We start from the raw sequence: 25,219 nt of genomic DNA, 5'->3' as shown, positions 1-25,219 counted from the left end.
ACAGTATGCTCAAATTTATTCGACGAGAGGAGTAACCACGCGAACACAGCTAGCACATTTCACACACACTACATACTACCTCGCTCAGTACAATGAAGATGTCTTCTGTGGAAGAGAGCGCCTGCGGCTCGTGGATATATTGCACTATTCTTAGTCACCGCCTTCCTGCCTCCACGGACTCGAGGAGATTGATAGGAGAACAGACAGGAGCGGACAGAAATGGACCGACTGGTGGGATCGGGACCAAGACCGGGACAGACAGGCTGAGGCGGCCGAGGCCGGGGCAGACAGGGTGGCGGGGCCGGACCGGCAGGGTGTCCGTGTGAGCACTACGCGCGTCAGGGGACTGCGCCGACCCGGAGGCGGCCGGAACACAAGGACGAAGGGGGGGGGGGGGAGCAGGCAGGGTATACAGAATCGCACCGGAGCACGTCTTCTTTCCCGCCTCGGGACTTGATCGTCGCTCCGGATGATCGCGGACAGTGCGCAGCGGGGTCCACTCTCAGCAGGACCGGCTGGAGTACCTGCGGTCCAAGCGGGCGGCCACTGGCCTACGTTCCGACGCCGCGATGTGCGGTTCGCCGCGGCCGTGCGTGCGGCAGGACGCGACGAGGCGAGGCGAGACGGCCCGCGCAGGCCAGAGGCGGCGGGGCTGCTGTCACAGCTGCCGCCGACCGGGTCGCGTCCTGCCACACGGCCGGGGGCAGCGACGGTCGGCGCCATCACTGGCTGGCCGGTAAGGCAGCGGAGCTGCCGTCACGGCTGCTGCTGACCAGGTCGCGTCCTGCCGCACAGCCGAGGGCTGCGACGATCGGCGCCATCACTGGCTGGCCAGTGATGGCGCAAGAACACCCACCCAACCGTTATTAAAAACACAAAGGGCAAACGCATGGGAACATCACTCGCCGCCCAGTTATTAGATTCACATTGTTTGTCTTGAAAAATGCGACAGCCCACAACCAATACTTAACGAATATGGCAAGACCTTATACGCGCACTGATTGCCAAGCATGACGGAGTACAAAACAACAAGCGTGCACGACTGGCTTTGTCCGTAAGCATGCACCATCCGATCGAAAACGCGACGCCGACTACCGCCCGGCCGCTGGGCCTAGCTCCAGTAGGTCCACCCTGGGCTTGACCTCGCCACCCCGGCCCATGCTTCGTTGGTCTCATCGGCATCGTCGGGAATACTCCGTCACTTCTCCCTATTGCCGGCAGTGATCCCAAACGCCAATGGAACGCGTCGCGATGGCAGGCCCCTCAGGGAACACGATCACAGCTAGACACAGCTAGAGTCGGGCCCTAGTCGGCCACAGCTAGGCTACCGTTGCTGGAAGATGCCGTTGCTGGCACACAGTCATCACATTGAATCACACCGAGGACCGAGCGGCCGGTGTACAGCGGCGCCTCTCCGGACACCGCGCTGGACTCAACAGCTTCGTTGTCGCTGCGGTGCCGCCGTCGCTGTACATACACCGCCGGACACAGACCACGACGACGACGACGTCGGCTGGGTCAGTGCTTCACGTCGCCCTCAGCCGCATCCGAACGGCGCGGATCGCCGCCGCCGTCCCTACTCCAGCGTGACGAGCAGGTCGTCAGCGGTGACCTTCACGCCGCCGTCGACCTCGACCGTCTTGACGACGCCGTCGGCCGGCGCCTGGACCACCATCTCCATCTTCATGGCGGACAGCACCACCAGCGGCTGGCCCTTGGTGACGGCGTCGCCCGGCTTGACACGCACGTCCAGTATGGTGCCGTTCATCGGCGAGCCAACCGACCGCTTGTCGCCCGGGTCTGCCTTCGGGTGCACCTCGATCTCCTGCCGACACGGCCGGCCGGGCCCGGTCAGAGGACGCCGGGGCTCGGGCCGGGGCCGGGGCTCATGGCTTTGCTGACATTGTGTGAACGCAATTTGAGTGAACTGTATGAACGAACAACGAATGAACGCACTGTATGAATGATGAAAAAAGAACCACAAAGTGGTACCCGTTACGATGCTGTTCAGAGCACGACGCGCGGTTAGTAACAAACATTAAAACGACTCGATCATAACCGGCGAATCGCCGGCGCATCCTGCCCCATGCCTGCACTGGAGGGCAGGCATGGGGCAGGCGGCCACGCGCGGCCCGCCGTGGACCGAGCAGAGCCGACACGGTCCGCGGCGATGCCCGCGCGGCGCCGCGCGCGCCGCTCACCTTGGCAGCCTCCGTGTCGCGGATCAGCACGGAACGCAGCTGCCCGTTCAGCTCGAAGAACACCTCGCGCTCGCCGCTGCGCGTCAGGTCGGCCGCCATCGCCAGAGTCTTGATGTGCAGCGTCTTGCCGCGCTCGATCGTCACCTGGCAGCGGTGGTCGGGTCAGGTCAGGTCAGCTCAGGTCAGCACGGGCCGCCGGGTCCGGAGACAGGCCGGTGAGATGGAGGCGAAGGAGACGGGGGCGAGAGCCGATGGCCCTTTCGTCTTTGGCGAGCGGTGGACGACACCACAGACGGGGCGTGGACGAGTTCGGGAGTCACGAGGAGCACGCAAATCGAAAACATAAGGTGTGGACGACGGTCTGCGTCATCCCGTCATCTGCCGCCTTCTCGCTGGTAGACATAAACTTTCGCTACCAAACCCAGCCCACATGAGAGCAAAGACCCGAAACACGACCGATCGAACACACTGCGAGGGCACCGTCGGCCGCTACAGATCCCCGCGTGCCACCAGCGGGCGGCCGGGGAGGCCCACCTCGAACTCCTCGGCGACGCGCGGCCCCACGAGGAAGATGCGCGTGTCCAACTTGTCGACGGGGCCGTACTTCTCGCGGAACTGGAAGAACTCGGTCGCCACATCCGGGTACATGGCGTACGACATGATGTCGAACTTGGAGAGGTCGGAGAAGCGCTCCTCCAGCTGCTCGCGCACGGCGTCGAAGTCCATCGGCTTCATGTTGGCGCCAGGCCGGCCCTCGACGGGCGACAGGCCCATCAGAACCTGGGTGGGATGGGGCGAGGGGGTGGGACATCAATGGCTAACACAGAGACACGCGTCCAGGCTCGGGGCAGGGCGACGTCTCATGATCTACAGCACGGGGACACCAGCGACAGAGATGGAGAATATGTGGAGACGCGTCGGGATATCCAGGAAAAGGTATGGATGAGATGGCAGACCTGAATGCCAGTGGTACGTCGAGACGCAGGGCCGAGTTCAAAACTCGAGGAAGGGTCCTGGGGACCTCTGGCGGAGAGACTTCTCAGGACCTGAGACCAGGGTGCACACCAGTATGTAAGGCGTGCGTGTAGGCATATCAAAGGAACTGAGACAGCCATCAGGATTGGGGGAAGAAGACTCTTCCGAACGCGGTACAGTCGGTCCGGACTCGGGAAAACCAATGCGAAACAAAGTAATTATGTCAGAATTGACGCATGATGAGGCCATTCCACTCGGACCCCGGACATTACATCACGGCCGGGAAAGCATGCGAGAATGGACAATATTTTGCACGTTTCAAAAGATTCCAGACCCTCGAAGGCCCCAAAGGATACCACACACGTCAAGGCCCCAACGAGACCCGCGCAACCTAATCACGCACGACACGACGTTGAGGTTCACACAAAACAGAATCATCCTGTCCAATGACTGCTCCCTATTCTGGGGATGCCCGTCGGTTCATGAAACTGGCAACCAGCACCATCCACTTCGTCATGTGTCGGGGACACCAGACACCAGTCGCACCTTGTTCCTGAGCGGCTGCGGGAAGCCGCCGTAAGGCTCGCCCAGGTAGCCCTGCATGAACTCGATGACCGACTTGGGGAAGCTGAGGTCCTCGGCCCGGTCCAGCACGTCCTGGCCGCTCAGGTTGTTCTGCACCATGAACTGGGCCAGGTCGCCGACCGTCTTGGAGGAGGGCGTCACCTGTCGGGCGGCGGAGGCGGCGGGTCACAGTCGCCTCTCACAACTGGACGCCAGGACCGGGCGGCGCCGGCACCAGCGGCGCTCAGGGCAGCGGAGACCGCGCCTCGCAGCCGCGCTTCAGTTCACAGTTAGCTGGAGTTAATGCTAACATTTCCATCGCGATTGGAAATATCCGTCACGATCACTGAGAAAGTTTACATGAAACTGTCGAGATGACGACGCAAGAAAGGAGCGTGTTACACATGGATCACTTAACACGGCACTGAAAGCGTCGCAAACATCAAGGCAACGAGAAGTGAGGGGACTGAGATAAACACGAATGCACTTCGTAAGCCCAACACTGCATCTCACAGGTCACAGCCATTCCCACAGACCCGCCCGAAGACCGTCCACACACGTCGGCCCACCTTAATGACATCCCCGAGCAGCATGTTGGCCTCGCGGTAGGCTTGCTTGACCTTCTCGAACTTGTCGCCGAGCCCGAGCGAGAACGCCTGGAACTGCAGGTTGGTGTACTGGCCGCCGGGGATCTCGTTCAGGTAGACGTCGGCGTTGCCCGAGCGCATGGTGGTGGTGCACTCGAACGGCGCGTACAGCGTGCGTGTCTGCTCCCAGAAGGCCGAGTAGTCACTCACGGTCGACAGCGGGATCCCTGCCGGCAGACGGCGATCAGTCAGAAAGCGGGATCCCTGCCGACGGATGACGGTCAGTCAGACAGCGGGATCCCTGCCGGCGGTCAGCGGTCTGTCAGACAGCGGGGGTCCTTGCCGGCGGTCGGCGGTCAGACAAACAGCGGGGTCCTTGCCGGCGGCCGGCAGTCAGACAAACAGCGGGATCCCTACCGACGGTCGGCGGTCAGACAAACAGCGGGATCCCTGCCGGCGGTCGGCGGTCTGTCAGACAGCGGGGTCCTTGCCGGCGGCCGGCAGTCAGACAAACAGCGGGATCCCTACCGACGGTCGGCGGTCAGACAAACAGCGGGATCCCTACCGACGGTCGGCGGTCAGACAAACAACGGGATCCCCGCCGACGGACGACGATCAGTCAAAAAGCGGGATCCCGCCGGTGGTCGGCGGTCTGTTAGACAGCGGGATCCCTGCCGGCGGACGGCGGTCAGAAAAACAGCGGGATCCCTGCCGACGGTCGGCGGTCCGTCAGGCAGCGGGATCCCTGCCGACGGTCGGCGGTCAGACATACAGCGGGGTCCTTGCCGGCGGTCGGCGGTCAGTCAGACGCAGACACACCGGGCGGGCTGGGGTGGTCCAGAATGCACACGGACGGCGCAGAGGAGTCTGATGACATACACAGATCCTGTCGCCAGGATTCGGGACACAACCTTGGTATCCACGCTAATATAAAGCCAGGACCCAGACCCGGCTAGGCCCCAGCACGAGAGGACTCTGTGGTTGGAAGCGGACTGTGGTCAGACACAGGCAAAGCAGCACTTTGCAGTCAATTAATTGATTGGAGTTTCAGGGCGCGTCGACTTCTAAGGTCATTTTGCGCCGGCACTCTGCAGTCAGAGAGCAAACGTGGTCAGACCGCTGAATATCAAAGTTCCGAACACTACTGCCACCAAATCGTCTCCCCCTCACGCTCTGGAGCCTCAGAAATGCACGCATTGTGCTGTAATAAAATACCACTCTCCCATGTCCCTCCCACACCTGTGTCCAGAGGGGTGCACTGCACGCTGGCCACCATGGCGTTCACGCTACTGGGACCCGCCTCTATCCCCCTCACACCTGTGTCCAGAGGGGTGCGCTGCACGCTGGCCACCACGGCGCCCATGCTGGGCTGTGACGTCATGCCCGACATGGAGTCGACGGCCACGTCCACCACGTCCGCGCCAGCCTCGGCGCAGCGCAGCATGGAGGCCACGCCGGCGCCGGCCGTGTCGTGCGTGTGGACGTGGATCGGCAGATCCGGGTACTTGTTACGCAGCGCGCCGATCAGCATGGTGGCCGCCTGCGGCTTCAGCAGGCCGGCCATGTCCTGCGGCGAGGGGCGGGCGTCAGAGCGGGCGCCCGCTCAGAGGGAGGTCTGGTCAGAGGGCAGGAGGGCGCTGAGAGGCAGGGTCTGGTCAGTGGTCAGAGGGCAGGAGGGCGCTGAGAGACAGGGTCTGGTCAGTGGTCAGGAGGGCGCTGAGAGGGAGAGTCTGGTCAGTGGTCAAGAGGGCGCTGAGAGGCAGGGTCTGGTCAGTGAGTGGGAGGGCGCTGAGAGGCAGAGCCTAGACATCAGCCAATCACCGCACACCATCCAGCGGTGCAGGCGACGGTGTGGGGGGAGCTGGTCCAGCTGTGAGCACAGCACCACTGTCGCTACAACTCAGCTCAGCGCCCCACCACTGCCAGCACAACACCTTCTGTATTTAAAGTACACGTGGCGCACGTCATCGCACACCTTTTCGAGGAGCGGCAGCGACTGCAGTGGCCAGATTGTCGCACAGGGGTCATGGTGCAAACGGGACTCGACCCCGGCTCCCCACGTGAGGGCCAGTGAGGCGCTAATCATTCCGTCATTACGTCCCCAGCACATTGTATAGATGACGTATGCTTTGGCATCGAGACAGGGCACCCTCTCAGGTCGTTCCCCGGCATGCCGGGCCATCCCAAATACCTGTGGCCCACTGGCTCCTCGGCCCTGTCCTCGTCACTCCTCCGCCTGCTCACCTTGATGCAGAGCACGTGCGTGCCGGCGCGCACCAGGTCGTCGGCCAGCTGCATGTAGTAGGGCAGCGTGTATTTGGTGCGGCTGGGGTCGGAGATGTCGCCCGAGTAGCAGATGGACGCCTCCACCACGCCGCCGGCATTGCCCACCGCCTCCACGCCCAGCAGCAGGTTGGGCAGGTAGTTCAGCGAGTCGAACACGCGGAAGATGTCCATGCCGGCCTCCACCGACAGCTTGCAGAACCTGGGGACGGAGCTTCTGGCTACTGCCGACCGTGTGGACAGTGGGCAGCATGTCCAACCACGGACAGCGTAGAACGGGAGAGCTTCTGTACATTGAAACATGTCGATGCGTTCACTGTTGGAAATGTGAGAGTTCGTGCAGACTAGGCGAGAACTGAAGTGCAGGACTGAACAAGGTGGTGTCATGGAATATCCCAACTTATCCTGAGGGAAAGATGTAGTATAGCATCGTCTTTCACATCTGTACGTCGCAGTAACCTGGCCCCTAAGGCTTTTCTGGCGCAACTGGTGGTCATCCCTCATCGCAGCCTCTATCGCAGCCAACCGACCTGCCCATCGCCACATCCCACATTCACACCGCCCCGTCTCCATCCCCGCCGCACCGTCTCCCTCCCCATCGAACCGCTCCCACCCCACCACGCCATCCGCTCCCATCCCCAGTGAACGGCTCCCACCCCCATCACGCCATCCGCTCCCATCCCGTGCACGCCGTCTCGCCTCCCCAGCGCGCCACCTTCCGCCGCGCCCTCGGTCTCACTCGTGCACTACGTTGTCGGGGTAGCTGGTGTAGCCGACGCCGTTGGCGCCGCGCAGCAGCATCTGGAAGGGCACGTTGGGCACCAGGCGGCGCATGTCGGCCAGCCGCTCCCACGGACACTCGTGCAGGAAGCGCATGGCCACGTCGAACGTGGCGCCGCCCCAGTTCTCCAGCGCGTAGAGCGATGAGAGCCGGCGGCTGACGAACGGCGACACCTGCCGACGCCGGCGCGCAAGTCACCGCCACCGCCGGCCACGGTCCTCTCTCGCGCCGCCGCAACGGAGCTGAGGCATGCGGGCGGCTTTGGGAAATACGGCATTGTTCATTTGACAGAGCCCGCCACCTGGTGGTTAGGATGTTCAGGGGAGCTCTTGGTAGACATGGGACCAGTTGCCCAACGAGGTTATGTTGGACTAATCATGACATAAAAATGCATTTTCTCGCTGTTGCAGTGAGTCCCGCGGAGTTCTATCTCTAATAGCAGCCCCTGTTGAGCTGACCTGGCGCCAGATCAGTGGACGAGAGATGGAGGGAGCCCGCAGCAGCCACCCCCTCCCCACCTTCAGCAGGTTGCAAGACCGGACCCGGGTATCCAGTGTAGGAGAGGGCAAGGATCGGCGGCAGACCTCACCCACTTTTAGCAGGTCATGGGACCGGACCAGGGTGGCCGGCGTAGGGGAGGGCAAGAATCGGCGGCAGACCTCACCTTCAGCAGGTCATGGGACCAGACCCGGGTGGCCAGTGTAGGAGAGGGCAAGGATCGGCGGCAGGTCATGAGACCGGACCTGGGTGGCCGGTGTAAGGGAGGGCAAGGATCGGCGGCAAGTCATGAGACCGGACCTGGGTGGCCGGTGTAGGGGAGGGCAAGGATCGGCGGCAGGTCATGAGACCGGACCTGGGTGGCCGGTGTAGGGGAGGGCAAGGATCGGCGGCAGACCTCACCTTCAGCAGGTCGTGGGACCGGACCCGGGTGGCCAGCAGTGACTGGTGGGCGTCCCGGTACGTGGTGTCCATCAGCAGCAGCCCTGGGTGCTGCCGTACGGCCCGGGCGAACCCCTCCGGGCCCTCCTTGTCCAGTACCTGCTTCCAGCCCGCTGGAGGCTCGGTGACGACTGCCGGCGACCAGAAAGCCGGTCACACGAACCGAAGAGGACACGCCGCAGGCAACTCATCGGACCTTCTTCCAAGTCCTGCGCAGGTCGTGGGCTCCTAGCGGCAGCAAAAAAAAAAAAAAAAAATGAAGGGGGATAATCTAATCTGTACAAGTGCTACACTCGGCACATACGGTAAAAAATGTTCACGAGTTTTACGCCCTGTATTTCAGGTGATTTGCCGCTCAGGTAGTTACAAATTGATCCCTTTGGAAAGGAGCATTCCAAGACATTTCAGCACGAGGTTCAGACATCGGGAGCAAATAAGACAAACTCCGGCTGCTGCCGCTCAAGCCAGCCAGACTCAGTCGCACCAGCTCTTCAGCCTGGCTAGCATGCTGCGTCAATGTGAAAGCAGAGAATGCTGCAGTTATAATACAGCAAAGCAAATGCAAAGGCAAGCGGTTCACTTCGAAACAAGCCTCGGCTTAGCCAAATGACGTATTTACATAAAACGAAGTGGGGCCCACAATAGATCCATAGCTAAATGGTGTATATTCTTGCAGTAGTGTCGCAAAGTTTACATCTATAGGATTGAAGGGAACAGTGGTAACATTGTTGCGTTCCCTCAACAACGAAACCATCAAGTACAACTTAGGCGGCATTGAATCACCAACCCGGCCAACAGAACCACACAAAATCAACTTGAATCACGTCATATCGGCCCCCACCACAAACATGAAACGAAGCGATCCAGTGAGATGCTGGCATGCCGTCAACTAGCTCACAGATCCAAAACAAGGGCTGGATAAGCTGCGCGCTGACGGCGAGCGATGCCACCAGAAGCCTGCGCGCCACGGCAGCGCCGCGCTTCAGCTTAGCCGGCTGCGCTCCCGCCGCAGCAGTCCGTGTAAGGTGGCGGGGCTCGGCTCCGGAGACGGCCGGCGTTGGCGTGATAGGGGCGGAGGCCGGTGCGAGCTCAGCTGACCTCAGTTCGGGCTGACACTCGCTGGCGCGGACAGGCGGGGGGCGGGCAGGACCGGTCACTGAGCTCACTGAATTCACCCAATCCCCCTCCCCCGCCTTCCCAAGAAAAATATGCCTACCACAACAGATCAGTGGCGGAGTTTGCAGCCTTATGGAGTAAACAAAGTCCATAATCTAGCCATATGGCTTGCATCACACGGCCGCCGGTCATCTCAGAAGCAAAACACCAGTGGCCATTAACAGGATAGTAATGGGAAGCGTCGTCCATCCAGAAAGCTTGAAAGACATACTGTGACGCGGCCACGTCGTGTACAGCGTGTTGGCACCAGCCATTCCAAGCCAAATTTGTCAGCGTAAAATGAAAGAACATGCCGCCAAATTTCAACACTACATCTTCCTTATAACGATCACACCATTTTGATTCCCACAAATAGACTTAGGCCCTAACCAATTGCAAAATGACAACCTAACCAAGAACACCTTCCAATTGCTCCCGGCGTAGCGCTATGGACATAATGTAATACAATTATTACTGGTGCACATTTGCCTCCCATGGCGTTCCTGATTGGTAGGCCAAACCCCCTTCAGTAAGCTCTTAAATTAGCTCCGGCTCTCGGGGATAAATAAATAGTCAGATGGGCGGCAAATGACCGCAAGGCGGAGGCAGCCTTCGATAGGGTACCAGACTGCGCAGGATCGGGTTGTCAGCAGTACTTCAATGACCCAGCGCGACAAAAAAAAAATCATCTCCAGAAGTTTGAGCCGCACCATCCGCCCGCCCGCACGGGAATGTCACCGAATGTGGGAGTTCCCAGCCAGCGCTGCGAGCATTCTCAGCGAACGCGGGTCCCTGGCCGGCGAGCGTGCTCGGCTGTGGGGGCGGGCCCGCCACCTAGCGGCTGTACGCAGCAGCGCGGACCGCCCGGGGACGCCACACCGCGTGCGGGGCGGGGCAGCCAAGCCAGGGCACCGGGGAGCCGATGCCAGCTGGCGAAGCACGGCTTAGCGGTCAGCGCACGTGCAAGCGACGGGACGTACTTGCGTGGTTGGCAGAGACAGCTAACTCTGCAAGACAGGCGGCCGAGCAGGTCAGCTCAGCCGATCGGGCCAGAGAAAGAGGAGCGGCACGCTGTGATTATCGGACACAGAGCCGCGCGCCGGGCAGGGCGACGCGCCCCTACATAGAGGGGTCAACACAGCACGCACAGGAGAGTGAGTCAACCACCTACAGGGCGCACACTAGCGACACAAACCAGAGCGTGTGGAGGCGTGACGGTCACGTGTAAGCTGGGGGGCACAGGTTCGGAGCCCCTCGAATGTGACACGACCAGCGGGCATGCGCGAGTAAATGTCCCACTTTTCCAAAGGACTCCAGGGTGGGTTCTGACAAGTGCAAGCAGGCTCAAAAGTGAGTGAAAAACCACTGAGGCCGTCTGATGTAGTCACAGCCACCAAACGCATCCTTATCACAAAGTTATTGTTGCAAAAACCCGGGATTAGCATCATCCATCGCAATACTTCACCGGGGAGTGAACGCTGACGCCCTACCTGCAAAGTCAGTGTTCGGTGTCCAAAAAGCACATACCTTTAAATTGGTTCAAGTGTCCTTGCTTCCATGACAAGCTAGCTCCCCGTTCTCTCCCGCCAGCCCGTCCCATAAACGCTATTGCATATCCACCGCGTCACAGACGTCAGCCCAGCCCGGCAGCCCCAGGGCCACCCGACCACCGACGTCCGACAGCCTGACCGAGCGTCACACATCAGACCGGACGGGAGGCGCCCGGGCGCAGACCCGGCGTTGGCCGCGCGGCCGGCACCGCGCCGCCAGAGCCACCTGCGGTCGGGACACCGCCCGACACAGCCCACACACCCGACATAGCCCGGGGCGACACCGCGCCGCTGCAGCCACCTGCGGACGGGACACCGCCCGACACGACCCACACACCCGACGCAGCCCGGGGCGGCACCGCGCCGCTGCAGCCACCTGCGGACGGGACACCGCCCGACACAGCCCACACGCCCGACGCAGCCCGGGGCCGGGCCGCGAGCGTACCGTCGACGTCCGGCGGCTTGACGGTGACCACGGCCGGCTGCAGGCCCGTCGCCAGCGGCGTCGACGGCCCGTTCACCAGGACCTGTCCCAGATAGTTGAGCAGTTTCTGCGCCCGGTTCCGCGACGGCTGGAACTGGAACAGCTGCGGGTTCTCATCGATGAAGTTGGTGTCGATGGTGCCAGACAGGAACTTCTGGTTCTCCAGCACGTTCAACAGGAAAGGAATGTTTGTCTGGAAAGAACGAGACAGTCAGCTGCAATGAAACGTCTTTCCAGTTAAAAAAAAACACCATCACTGGGATTTGTAGCCTGCTAGGTTATGAATGGTTATGAGCCAAATGGCCGCGGTATATTGGAAATTCGAGAAAAAAATACGAAGCTTTCCCTTCACTTGTAGACTGCCATGGCAGCACTTAACAACTCTCCATTCGAGCCGCCCGCTCCCCCAAACATATCCACCACCAGCAAAACGCACGACTCATTCAAACATCTTCCAACCGACCCTCCCCTCCCCTCTCAGCCTGCTCTGACACCGGAGGGAGCGTCGCCGCGCCGCTGCGCCGCTGACCTTGACGCCTCGGATGCGGAACTCGCGGAGGGCGCGGTTCATCTTGTTGGCGGCCGCCTGCACGTCGCCGGCGTAGGCGATCACCTTCACCAGCAGGCTGTCGTAGTAGGGCGAGATGATGGCGCCGGCGAACGCCGACGCTCCGTCCAGCCGGATACCCATGCCCTCGCCGCTGCGGCCGGACGTGGCGTCAAGGTACGCGGCGTCACGGAAGACGGGAGGACGAGGCGCGCGGCTGGCGCAATCACTCGTGTGGCAGACATCGCGCTGTGGGACTAGAGTTGTAGTCCGACGCGTTGTGAGACCGCCTCGCTCGCTCGAGCGCGGCGAACGGCGCGACGGATCACCAACCTAACGGTAATGACGCAGACACTGCCTGCGGGCGCGACCTCCTCGACAGGCACGTCGTCGACCGCCGGCGCGGACCGCCGCCGTCCGCCGCGTCAGTGCCCGCTGGCTGTGCTGCCGTACCGGTCAGCGCCCGCTGGGTGTTGATACAGCTGTGACCAGCGCGTCCCGCGGTCGGATGGCCCGTGCACACCAGCTCAGTACCTCGGTACAGGACGCGGCGTCGACAGAATCTGTTGGTGTATACCATACTCCCGGCAGTGGTCCCGTCACCACGCCGACTGTGTACCTCGGTGCAGCCCATACCGTGGTCAGTAGTACGTGCTGGCGTGCATCGCACCGAGCCGGTCCCTCGTGTCCCCTAGGCGCGCCTGCCTAACAGCTCGACGTAGCCCGCGTGGTAGACAGTGTGTGCTGCTGTGTCTTGTGCCAATGTATGACAACATACGCCGACGGTGGACAGTGTCTGCCGGTGTGTCGTACGCCGGAGAGTGTCTGCCGGTGTGTCACGTGCTGGAGTGTCTGCCGGTGTGTCATGGGCTAGGCAATGTCTGCTGGTGTGTTATGTGCTGGAGAGTGTCTGCCGGTGTGTCCTGTGCCGGACAGTGTGTGCCGGTGTGTCCTGTGCCGGACAATGTGTGCCGGTGTGTCCTGTGCCGGACAGTGTGTGCCGGTGTGTCCTGTGCCGGAGTGTGTGCCGGTGTGTCCTGTGCTGGAGTGTCTGCCGGTGTGTCCTGTGCCGGACAGTGTGTGCCGGCGTGTCCTGTGCCAGGCGGCGTCTGCCGGTGTGCGCCGGCGGCGGGCCGCACCTGCGGAACACCTCGATGCGGCCGGTGTCAGGCTGGAAGCCGCGCGCCGGGTCCTCAGTGGTCAGCCGACACTGGATGGCGCAGCCGTCCGGCCGGACCTTCTCCTGGGTCATGCCCAGCTCCTCCAGGGTCAGGCCCTCGGCCACGCGGATCTGCGACTGCACCAGGTCAATGCTGCGGCACAGAGGACACGCCGGGTCACGGTCATCATCTCGGCACGGGCCAGAGTCAATACCGGAACACGGAAAAGACGCCGAGTGGAATCAACAGCGAGGCAGGCGCAGGGTCCATGCCATCCTCAGGACGTGACGGCCATGTAATATGTGAACAAGACAGAGAGGTCACTGCTGCAACACGAGGGACGCACAAAGACGGAACGAAACCGAGAGGCAGACTAACAAGACGACATTGACGATGCACCCGCACCCACAGCACAAAATACCTGACATTGTGTGCCAAACAAACACAATTGTCGCGTGAACATCTGACCGACAATTCTCCGTGACCAGCGGCAATTTCTTGGCTTTTCACTGACGCGGCAACAATGCAAGCGACGGTTAAGAAGTACATATACATGCAATGCACCTGCTTCTGTACATGTCGTTCAATGCAATACATAAGACTGGCTGGTTTAGACTTACAACGACTGGCTGACAATGGATTACCGCCCGCCTAACTGCGACACCTGGACAGGAGACCTAGCGGGCTGTCCCCGTACCATCCCAGCAGACTGGGGACCTGGGGAAGCCACACGAGAACTGCGACCCAACGAACCGGTCTCGGAACTGGCCGCGGTGCCCGGCCTCCTCTGCCAGAGGCCGCCACCCCACTGGCCGTGCTCACCCGGTCATCTCCTCGGTGACCTGACTGTCCCCTCCGCCAGAGAGCCGCCACCCCGCTGGCCGTGCTCACCCGGTCATCTCCTCGGTGACCTGACTGCCCCCCCCCCTCCTCCGCCAGAGGGCCGCCGCCCCGCTGGCCGTGCTCACCCGGTGATCTCCTCGGTGACCTGACTGCCCCCCCCCCCCTCCTCCGCCAGAGAGCCGCCGCCCCGCTGGCCGTGCTCACCCGGTGATCTCCTCGGTGACGGTGTGCTCCACCTGCAGCCGGGCGTTGACCTCGATGAAGTAGTACTGACCCTTGCTGTCCAGCAGAAACTCGACGGTGCCGGCGTTCTCATAGCCCACGTGGCGGCACAGCTTGACGGCGTCGGCCGTCATCTGGTCCCGCACCTGAAGACGCCGCAAAGGTCAGACGAGCAGATGTCAGGCCACAGGGGTCAGACGAGGGGTCAGACGAGGGGTCAGACCGCAGAGGTCAGACCGCAGAGGTCAGACGGCAGAGGTCAGACGGCAGATGTCAGACGAGGGGGTCGGACCGGAGAGGTAAGATGAGGGGTCAGACCACAAAGGTCAGACGAAGGGGCCGGACCGCAGAGGTCAGACGACGTGTCGGACCGCAGAGGTCAGACGAGGGGGTCGGACCGCAGAAGTCAGACGAGGGGTCAGACCGCAGAGGTCAGACGAGGGTCGGACCGCAGAGGTCAGACGACGTGTCGGACCGCAGAGGTCAGACGAGGGTTCAGACCGCAGAGGTCAGACGAGGGGTCAGACCGCAGAGGTCAGACGAGGGTCGGACCGCAGAGGTCAGACGACGGGTCAGACCGCAAAGGTCAGACGAGAGGGCGGACCGCAGAGGTCAGTCGGCCGGCCGCTGGTCTCGCCCTACACCCCACCTCACCGGTCAGACACGGAGCTCTGCTGAGGCACTGCCGCTAACAAACTGTCGGGCCGGAAGGAAAGGAAGGACTTCAAATATTTTTGCTGAGTTGCATATACTAACAAACGCAGTATCTCCTGATTAACATACACTTTTGATCACCTATTCAATCTTTTCACCGCAATAGTCCAGTGAACTTTTGGCTTCAAGGCTCTGTGGGAGGACACTAAGTAAAAGTGGTGCCCGCATTAACAAAAGCGGTGCTGGCACTATTATTAGCGGGCCGCTTAAGATCACCACGTTACAGCGCCGCCTACTGAACAAAACAATGTGCAAAGGTGGTGATATTTCCGCTGTCTTGCATTTCCTAAGAACTGAAATATTACTATTTAAAATAACCATTTTCTCCTCTTGCGAAGAAACATTAAGTTGAACGGCTTTCGAGCAAAAATATAGTTAAGTATAAGTCTCAAAACTAAGCGCGCCTGTACTGCGGCGCCACAGGCGGAGCCTCACCCAGCGTGGGCCATGTGGGGGACGATCATGGCGCAGGTGGGGTTGGGGACACTGAGAACGCGGCCGCCGCCCGCCGTCACTCCCATTAGACGGCCCGACCAGGACGTTATATTTAGCGTGGCGAAAGTCGGGACGGTCTCGCCGCGGCCAAGCGAGGTCGGCGCTTGGCACCCAGATTCGACTGGTGGACCACGCCGCTACGGCAAGCATTCAGCTGGCGTTGGACGCGCGCTGGACATACGGGCGTTGCGCGGAGCATGGCGGCGCGCCGGTGAGGAGTCGGCCAGCTGTCCAGCCAACCCCCCGACACTCGTGACTACATGTTGACCGGCACTCATTCAACAGCGCCGAGACGCAGGCCACTCTGGGACTGGTCCGGAGGGGCCCGGTCTCAGGCTGTGTCCGCGTCCAGAGTGGCCCGGCCTCAGGCTGTGTCCGGGTTCAGAGTGGTCCCGTCTCAGGCTGTGTCCGGGTCCAGAGTAGCCCCGTCTCAGGCTGTGTCCGGGTCCGGAGTGGCCCGGCCTCAGGCTGTGTCCGGGTCCGGAGCGGCCCGGTCTCAGGCTGTGTCCTGGTCCAGAGTGGCCCGGCCTCAGGCTATGTCCTGGTCCAGAGTGGCCCGGTCTCAGGCTGTGTCCAGGTCCAGAGTGGCCCGGCCTCAGGCTATGTCCGGTCCGCACGGACATCAGCGGCTGAATGCCACTGATGACCGGGGCTGAGCTCACAAGGCCACATCGCCACACTAGGAGCGCCGCCGAACCACATGCGGCCTTCGTGCGGACCGCAGACGTAGTATTTGCTATCTGAGCGCTGCACATGTCTGCAGAGCTGCTAACGAACCATCGCAGCAGAAAAACGCAGTGTCCAGAAGCCGAGCATGGTTCCGAGATCCTAGAAGCGCACTTCTCCAGAGACGAAATGTCGCAAGCTAACATTGAGCAAGCCTCTCGACGCGACACAAACATGACGCTGGTGAGACGGTCACGCTGACCGTATGCACTGGGCGCTGCCAGGGTCAGAGTGATCACGTGCAAACGGAACAGGCATGTCCTGCGTCGTAGCACACTACTCCCAACCGATTACACAGCCCTTGAGCGCCCTCCCCCTTCCCCGTAGAATGCAGAACACCGCTCCCAGCCACCTGCGCAGCCCTTGAGCGCCCCCACCTTGCGTCGCCGCCCCGTACTCACCTCCGGGTCGAGGTTGGGCGCCGGCGCGATCTCCACCACCTTCTGGTGACGGCGCTGGACGGAGCAGTCGCGCTCGTACAGGTGCACCACGTTGCCGGCCTTGTCGCCCATCACCTGCACCTCGATGTGGCGCGGGTTCTCGATGAAGCGCTCGATGAACATGGCGCCGTTGCCGAACGCCGCCTTGGCCTCGGACGTGGCGCGCTGGAAGTTCTCCTCCACATCCTGGGGATGGGCACGGCGGAGTCAGGTCAGGCCAGGTCAGATGGCGCGCTGGAAGTTCTCCTCCACATCCCGCGGGTGGGCACGGCGGGTCAGGTCAGGTCAGGTCAGGCCAGATGGCGCGCTGGAAGTTCTCCACATCCCGCGAGTGGGCACAGCGGGCCATGTCAGGAGAGGTGGCGCGCTGGAAGTTCCCCTCCACATCCCGCGGGCGGGCACGACGGGTTAGTTCAGGTCAGGTCAGGTCAAGTTAGGTCAGGTGGCGCTCTGGAAGTTATACTCTGCCACCAGCTCCTGAGGGTGGGTACGGAGGGGTGTCAGGTCAAGGGTAATGGGGGCTGCTCCCCAAACGACGGCCGGCCTGAGACTTGGGACGCCAACTCGCATTCGGAATCGACGACAGCCGCTCTTCAGCCATCCAAGGCGTGGTCTTGGATCGCTGCACACAGACTTGCCTATGACACCCCGGGCAGGAGGCGCACTGCGCCTTGTCGCTGGGGTTAATTTCCGAATACCGGCGAGACCAGATGGCCTGCTAGAACTCAGCTCCGCTGACCCCAAGACCTCCGCGCGACAGTAACAGCACGCCGTCGCCAACCGAAACAGACCCAAACGCCCTATCCAAACAGTGTCCAGCTGCTCCGTAGCTCTTTCGCCTACTTTCCCGCGGCGTCAACCGCGCGCTGCGTTCAGTGACAGAGCGGTGGTCGACACCAGAGCCCGACCAGTCTGCCGAGGTCAGGTCGACCGGATGACCCCATGCCAGGTCCGGGGCTGCGCCTGTCCATCCGTCCTTTACATTGGGTGTAAGGCTGTACGGGTCACTGCACAAACAGTCCTTCAGCAGCTTGTGACTGACAACATCTCTCGGGATTTCCAACCGCCTCCGGCGCGCCGGCGAGATCAGTCGGTCGCCGTCTGGTCCGACCCCGGCTGGACTCTGCCCGCACGGCAGCGGCTCGGTAAACAGGGCGCCGACAGCGCCGGCCGAGCATGTCGGCCGTGCGTCACCGGGCCGTCGCCGGCCGGGTGGACCGGCCGTGGACCCTGCCACCGGCAGCGGTGACGTCACGGACACACCCCGCCGGTGGCCAATCCGCGCGCGGGCGCGCCGGCCGCCCGGTAACCGCGCCAGCCGCCTGTTTATAGCCGGTCTACTGCCCCGGATGGTCGCGTGGTCATGGGTTCAGTTTCGCATCCCGCGTTACCCAGATGCGATAAAAAAAACGAGCACGGGGGCGCCATGTGACCAATCGGGCGGCGTCATGCTGGCAGGGCGTGAAGTATGCCGCAGGCTGGCCGGGAGGACACGGCGGCGCCACGTGATGGTCTGCGTGCTGTCGGTGCGGCACGGCGGCGTCCCGGCCGCGGCCGCGGCGGGGGCGGCAGCGCGCCGGAAGCCTGGCCACCAGGGCGGCAGGCTGCTGGGGTTCGCGTCTTCCGACCGCGCTCGCTCTTCTGGCCTGTCAAGGACGGCCGACTGACGACCGGCTATGAGAGTGTCCGGCTGGCACGAGGCGGCCGTGCCATAGCACTGCGTGGTGTGTTACCATCATTCGGGCGAAATTGCCTGTTACGCTGGCACTGCTCTTCTGGCGCGGTGGGATCACGGCCTTCGCAACGAACCGTGCTTAGCAAGGACCCTGGTCCCACAACCACTGCAAAACATGCTGCGAACGTCAATACCATAATTAACAGGTTTCTAAGTAATTTACAAAATAAACACCAACACTAACTATGAGGCGGTTTGACCCGAGCTTCAGAATGTTTGGGCGGCGTTTCGTCTAGGCCCGTGGACGGGCGTCACACCGACAGAACGGTAACGCAAGGATTGGCAGGGGACGGATTGAGTGGCAGGCTCTCGGGCGGGTCAGGCCGCGCAGCACGCCGTCATACACCGGCCCGGCTCAGCGGTGCATCGCGTGATAAACGACACACCGGCACGCGCCAGTCGCGCAGCGGCACGGGCGGCCGCCTCTCAGCTGGCCTCTGGCCTCTGACCTCTGCTCCTTGCGTCAGCCTCAGCAGAACCAAACGCTGTTTGAGTCGGCGCGTGACATCGTCCCGACGCTGCGTCGCCCTCCGCCGGCCACGGCGGGACGCGGCCGTCTCCACAGCCGTCATCGCAGCGGCGCCGCCGCCACAAATCGCACCGAGCCGGTTACGCCACCGGCCGATGTTATCGCCGGGCCGGGCGAGTGGCTACCGCCGGTCGGCGCCGGGCTACAGGCCGGTCGGCGCCTGGCTACAGGCCGGTCGGCGCCTGGCTACAGACCGGTCAGCGCCTGACTACAGGCCGGTCGGCGCACGGCCACAGGCCGGTCGGCGCCTGGCTACAGGCCGGTCGGCGCATGGCTACAGGCCGGTCGGCGTCCAGGCCGGTCGGCGCCTGACTACAGGCCGGTCGGCGCCTGGCTACAGGCCGGTCGGCGCATGGCTACAGGCCGGTCGGCGTCTGACTACAGGGCTACCAGCCGGTCGGCGCCTGGCTACAGGCCGGTCGGCGCCTGGCTACAGGCCGGTCGGCGCCTGACTACAGGCCGGTCGGCGCCTGACTACAGGCCGGTCGGCGCCTGGCTACAGGCCGGTCGGCGCCTGGCTACAGGCCGGTCGGCGCCTGGCTACAGACCGGTCAGCGCCTGACTACAGGCCGGTCGGCGCACGGCCACAGGCCGGTCGGCGCCTGGCTACAGGCCGGTCGGCGCATGGCTACAGGCCGGTCGGCGTCCAGGCCGGTCGGCGCCTGACTACAGGCCGGTCGGCGCCTGGCTACAGGCCGGTCGGCGCATGGCTACAGGCCGGTCGGCGTCTGACTACAGGGCTACCAGCCGCCTGGCTACAGGCGGTCGGCGCCTGGCTACAGGCCGGTCGGCGCCTGACTACAGGCCGGTCGGCGCCTGACTACAGGCCGGTCGGCGCCTGGCTACAGGCCCGGTCGGCGCCTGGCTACAGGCCGGTCGGCGCCTGGCTACAGACCGGTCAGCGCCTGACTACAGGCCGGTCGGCGCACGGCCACAGGCCGGTCGGCGCCTGGCTACAGGCCGGTCGGCGCCTGGCTACAGGCCGGTCGGCGCCCGGCTGCAGGCCGGTCGGCGCCCGGTAACAGACCGGTCGGCGCCCGGCTACAGGCCGGTCGGCGCCCCGCTCACCTCCATGTTGCGGACGACGCGCATACCCCGGCCGCCGCCGCCGTACGCCGCCTTGAAGATGACGGGCAGGCCGTGCTTCTGGCAGAAGCGCACCGCCTCCTCGGTGGAGGTGACCGGCTGGTCCGTGCCCGGCACCACTCTCACACCTGCCGGGACACGGACATCGGCCGTCAGGCGGGACGGACGGCGGCGTCCGCTTCCCTAGCGCTGTGTGGTATCCCTGCTCGCTGAAATTGCTCGTGGGCGCGTGGTCTAGGATCTCGGGCGCTGCGTCTCTTTGTTTACAGGTCGTGCAGCGTCCGTGAGCATGAATTTCTGATATGGGAATAGCTGTCGCAATCGCCGGAGCCAGAAGGCGCAGTGCGACCCATGACTTACTTGCGCAATGTGTGGGGCTGCACGATAAACAGCCCAACGCATTACCAACTGCCCTTATTGCGCCATGACTTGGTGGCCTTACTCCACTACTGCGACGTTTCATACAGTTAATCAACAGATGCATAACACACGTCCCCAACACATGTGATCGCAGCACTCGTCCCTACCGAGCCCTACGCTCTATCGGCGAGTCCCCTGGTTCCCGACAAGAGGACCCGTCGGCAGAGCCCACCGCGCAGCACAAACGTCCCCACCCCCCCTCCCCTGAACCCACCCCCACCAACTCGGCCCGTGTAGAACAGCAGGGGTGGAACATAATACAAACGAGACACGTATCGCCAAAGGCGGCCGTGCGCCCGTTCGTCCCGGTGCCAGACGCCGGCCGTCTGGGCTGAGCGGCCAGCGTCGAATCGATCGACACCGGCAGGCCGGTCTCCACACCTGTGCACGGCGCGCTCATTACTCCCCGACGCCCACCGGGCCAGGCGCACAGCGGTTCAGCATCCGACCAGTTGGCTGGCGGGGATGGCCATGTTTTTCATGCTATTACACCCCCGGCTCGGGGCTCACTGTCTGCTGTCCCTCCCTTTTCTCATAATCGGCCAATCAGCACCGAACCGGGCGGAGGTCAGCCCAGCGCCTAAGCGCCTCAGGCTTGACAAATGGGCCGGGAGATCGGATATCTGAGTTCGGAGTCAAAGAGCAAGGGGTTAGCGAAAACCGGCGCCGCGCGCAGGGGTCGCCGGGAGACAGGATTCTGAAAGCATGAACTCATATTTGCATCCTGCACACCCTGCTGGAACGATTTTTTGGAACGCTGCGGACAGGGCAGGTGCCCGCCCGTCCGGGTTTGGCGGGGACAGCGACACTGGTCCGCCAGAAGAGACCACATACCAGTCCGGTCACGGCCGGTACACTGATCTGACGATGACAGCCTGCCCCAGTTAGACCCGGTCGGGCCTGCTCAGAAGCTCTCCTGTCCAGTCCGACCATGCTGTTTAGTCCAGGCCATAGCCCAGCTCAGACCACAGCCCAGCCCGGCCCGGCCCAGCCCAGCCCAGCCCAGCCCAGCCCAGCCCAGCCCAGTCCAGCCAGCCCAGCCCAGCCCAGCCCAGCCCAGCCCAGCCCAGCCCAGCCCAGCCCAGCCCAGCCCAGCCCAGCCCAGCCCAGCCAGCCCAGCCCAGCCCAGCCCAGACCACAGCCCAAGTCCAGCCCAGACCACAGCCCAAGCCCAGCCCAGACCACATCCCAAGCCCAGCCCAGACCACAGCCCAAGCCCGGCCCAGACCACAGCCCAATCCCAGCCCAGACCACAGCCCAAGCCCAGCCCAGACCACAGCCTCCAGCCCAGACCACAGCCAAGCCCAGCCCAGACCACAGCCCAAGCCCAGCCCAGACCACACAGCCCAAGGCCCAGCCCAGACCACAGCCCACCAAGCCCAGCCCAGACCACAGCCCAAGCCCAGCCCAGACCACAGGCCCCAAGCCCAGCCCAGACCACAGCCCGGCCCAGACTACAGCCCACCGCAGCATTTTCAGTCCCGGTCCAGTTCAGTCCAATCCCTTACATCCCAGTCCGGCGTGGTCCGTGCCGATCGTAACTCCACTGGCCAGCCGACCAGGCAGCCACCCCCCTGACCCTTTCCACCGCAGCTCACCGGCCTCGATGGGCGGCGCGCCGGGCGGCACCTTATCGCCCATGGCGCCGCACCACGTTCCGGCGCCGGGCCGATTTTCGCGACCGGATGCCGGCATCGGACGCACTGCCCGCCGCGAAGTCGGGCCCCCCGCTCCGAGCGGAACCCGTAGCGCCGGGTGGATGGCGTGCCCACTGTCATTGTGCTGCGGACGGGGAGGGTGTCACGCGGTCACGAACGGCCAGCGGCAGTAAGGCAGTGAGTGTGGGCGAGGGCCAGTCCCATACATATCACAGGTCGCGCATGTCGGTTCGTCATGACATTCAGACAGCATGGGTGTCGGAGACGCTAATGCTGATTCCGACACTGGCGTTGGATATGGGTGTGATCCCATGAGTTCACACATGTGTTGGTGGGATCCAAAGCAGAAATCACGGGCACCATTATGGCATGTCAGATAATGCAGCGAGTCAGGCACGTCTGCTGAATGCATACGCCACCTTGTTTTCGCACATTGGGAAGGCGAGTGTCGAAGATGTGAACGAAAAATGTTTTCATCTAAACGCTCGGTGCTCCTGAAAGTGCGTCGAATTGAATGGTTTCATCAGCTGCGTAACCTACACGCAGAAGTCTCTAGCGCACACAAACATCTACCGAACTCGACGGCACACGCAGGTACGACAGCAATGATCAACACATGCACATGAATCAACGGACACACGACACGTCGGCTGACAAACAGGCTCTGTTGTTGAACGCGCTCGCGCCAGGGGATCAGCACCGGCCGTCGAGTCTAATAGTGACCACCATAAATAACACGCATCCAAGTTGCCTAAACACTCCCCGCCTGGCCGACACACATCTGTCCAGCTCTGCAGAAGGGAAGCATCTGTCTGGCAGCGGGGTCCAGTCACGCCCGCGGCGCCAAGACGGGCGGCAGGCGCTGTGTGCGTCTGCGCGCTAACCTTGGCCACGCGAATGATCTCGGGAATGTTGAGGTAGGCCTCCACCGGCGGCAGGCCCTTGCCGATCAGGTACGACTCGTCGGCTTTCAGTCGGTGCATGTGCATGGTGTCCTGCTCCGAGTACACGGCCACCGAGCGGATGCCGAGCTCCGTGCAGGCACGCATCACGCGGATCGAATCTCGCCTGGGGACGGGCGCGCGAGTCACACAGCGCGGGCATGCGCCTGACGCGTACCGTACGGGTCTGACACTGCCCACACGCGTCTGACGAGTCCAGCACGAGCCTGACACCGTGCACACGCGTCTGACGAGTTCAGCACCGGTCTGGAAACGTGCTCACGCATCTGACGCGTCTAGCGCGATCTACCATCGCGCTCACGCGCCTGACGCGCGCAGCACGAGCATGACACCGCGCTCACGCACGTAACACGTCCAAACAGTGCATTAAGAACAAATCCGACATAATTGCATACATTGCATTGGCCCTTTAGACATTTGTTGACCACGAAACCATGGTTAGCAAGCTGATCAAAATGCCTCAACACAATGCAATCATTGTTACCAGCACTAACTGCTGATACATTGAGGGAGGGCAGAAAAAAAGTGGGTGTGGGCAGAGTGCAACTCACAGCACATCTAGATCTGTGACTTAAGAGGACTCCACAAGCAAAGCAGCCCACATGTACCTGCCCTAGTTGAGCATTGTCCAAATTCACATACCTCTGTTTGCAACCATCAGCTTCTTGATAGGCTTGTACTCAATGGTGCCAGCTGACTGGTACCTGACCCATCTCAGCAGGGTCTGCCGGCTCCCAGGCAGCAGGTGGTGGCCACGCAATGACCACAGCATCATGGCGACACCAGGTGTTTGCAGAGCCCTGACAAAAGTGATGATGGATGATGAAACTTAATATCATGCGACTACATGAAATGAAATGTGATGTTGAAACAATGAAACTAAATATCTGGCTCTCTGGGCGCCATGACTAGAAAGTCACACAGTGCAGTCATAACACCTTTACATGAGGAGCAATGCAAGTTTTGGATGGAGAGGGGGAGGGAGGAAATCACTGTCCTCCTTGATCCTTAGCAGACTCTGCTGCTCACAGGTACAGTTCTACAGTCTTACAGTTCATTTACTAATCATCAGTTTGCCCCAACAGTACTGCTTTAGACCCTTAGGTTATCAACACTTGAGATAAAAAGGTCATCAATAAGCTAATCTAATTTTTATTTAATTCCATTAAACATGCTTCATTTAGCAACAGTACTCAACTATTCAAAATAATACACAGCCCACCATATTAAACAATTGGGAACTGACAATTGTAACATGAATTCTTAGCTATACTTCTGCAATTCTTGATTTGGGACACATTTTAGTTAAATGTCTGGGCAAAACATAATTTCTTCAAGACATTATTTCAAGTTTTGGTTGACTTTTGGCAGCATAAAAAGCTTTCGTCTAGCCAGGAAGTAATTTTTCATGTTGCAGTGTGCTGATTATGTTTTGCCCAGAGTTTTTCTGACATGAAATTGAGCCTCAACAAACTAAGAGCTTGCTATAGCATAAATATATAATTAATGCCTAAATTTAAGCTATACTGAGCAAAACCCTTTTCACAATATACTATATATGGATACAGCCAAACTTTATCCATGTAATAGGTATGTGACTTCCAAAAGGAATTAGGTACCTACTTTTAGTCTCCTTAAACAGCCCCAACAACTTGAAATAATACAAATTGTTATTACTCTTGCACTTTATATTAGGGTTGAAACCCTGAGACTAAATAACTACTATCATGTGCATGGTACTTCTGAATGTACTTACCTGCCACATAGCTCATGCCATGGCCAAAACTTCACAACATAGCTACCATAGGCACACATTGAGGAACCATGGTAAAATAAATATACTAAATGGATCAGAAAACATTTATCTGTATTTCCATGTTTTTAGCCTAGCACCATTTTTTCAGAGGTTCTTTCTCTTTGATATATTTTAAAGGAGGCAATAATTTACACCACACAAAATGCCATGTACAAAATGTTTGAATGACATTGATGACAAGCACTAGAAGGTATTGATTTTATATCCTCCTAGGGCAAAACCCACAATAGTTTCAAATATCCCGGTACACATGGACAATGTTGTAGGCAGATACAAATGTCCTATAACAATTCACAGGCATTACCTTGTTCTACAGACAACCGACAACTGGAATGGGTATTGCTGAG

General features: G+C 61.1%; 1 protein-coding gene across 1 annotated transcript; it reads right to left on the bottom strand.

Annotated features, from left to right (window-relative positions):
* Nucleotide 1: 1 nt before the first annotated feature.
* On the bottom strand, nucleotides 2–23,561 carry LOC119108271 (pyruvate carboxylase, mitochondrial). The gene is made up of 19 exons (XM_037231849.1): nucleotides 23,551–23,561; nucleotides 22,979–23,162; nucleotides 22,035–22,218; nucleotides 19,999–20,144; nucleotides 16,628–16,852; nucleotides 14,274–14,437; nucleotides 13,206–13,379; nucleotides 12,049–12,220; nucleotides 11,481–11,712; nucleotides 10,466–10,492; nucleotides 8,292–8,461; nucleotides 7,350–7,564; nucleotides 6,572–6,812; nucleotides 5,645–5,894; nucleotides 4,310–4,554; nucleotides 3,723–3,902; nucleotides 2,736–2,981; nucleotides 2,202–2,345; nucleotides 2–1,825 (listed from the first exon to the last, which is right to left on the bottom strand). Exons 1-19 carry the CDS (start codon nucleotides 23,559–23,561, stop codon nucleotides 1,577–1,579), a joined length of 3,459 nt encoding a protein of 1,152 aa, XP_037087744.1. The 3' UTR covers nucleotides 2–1,576.
* Between the last annotated feature and the right edge of the window lie 1,658 nt (nucleotides 23,562–25,219).

The sequence above is a fragment of the Pollicipes pollicipes genome, unplaced genomic scaffold (assembly GCF_011947565.3).
Source record: "Pollicipes pollicipes isolate AB1234 unplaced genomic scaffold, Ppol_2.1 Scaffold_6686;HRSCAF=7923_pilon_pilon_pilon, whole genome shotgun sequence".
Lineage (NCBI taxonomy): Eukaryota > Metazoa > Arthropoda > Thecostraca > Pollicipedomorpha > Pollicipedidae > Pollicipes > Pollicipes pollicipes.
This window is presented reverse-complemented; position numbering and strand designations above follow the sequence as displayed.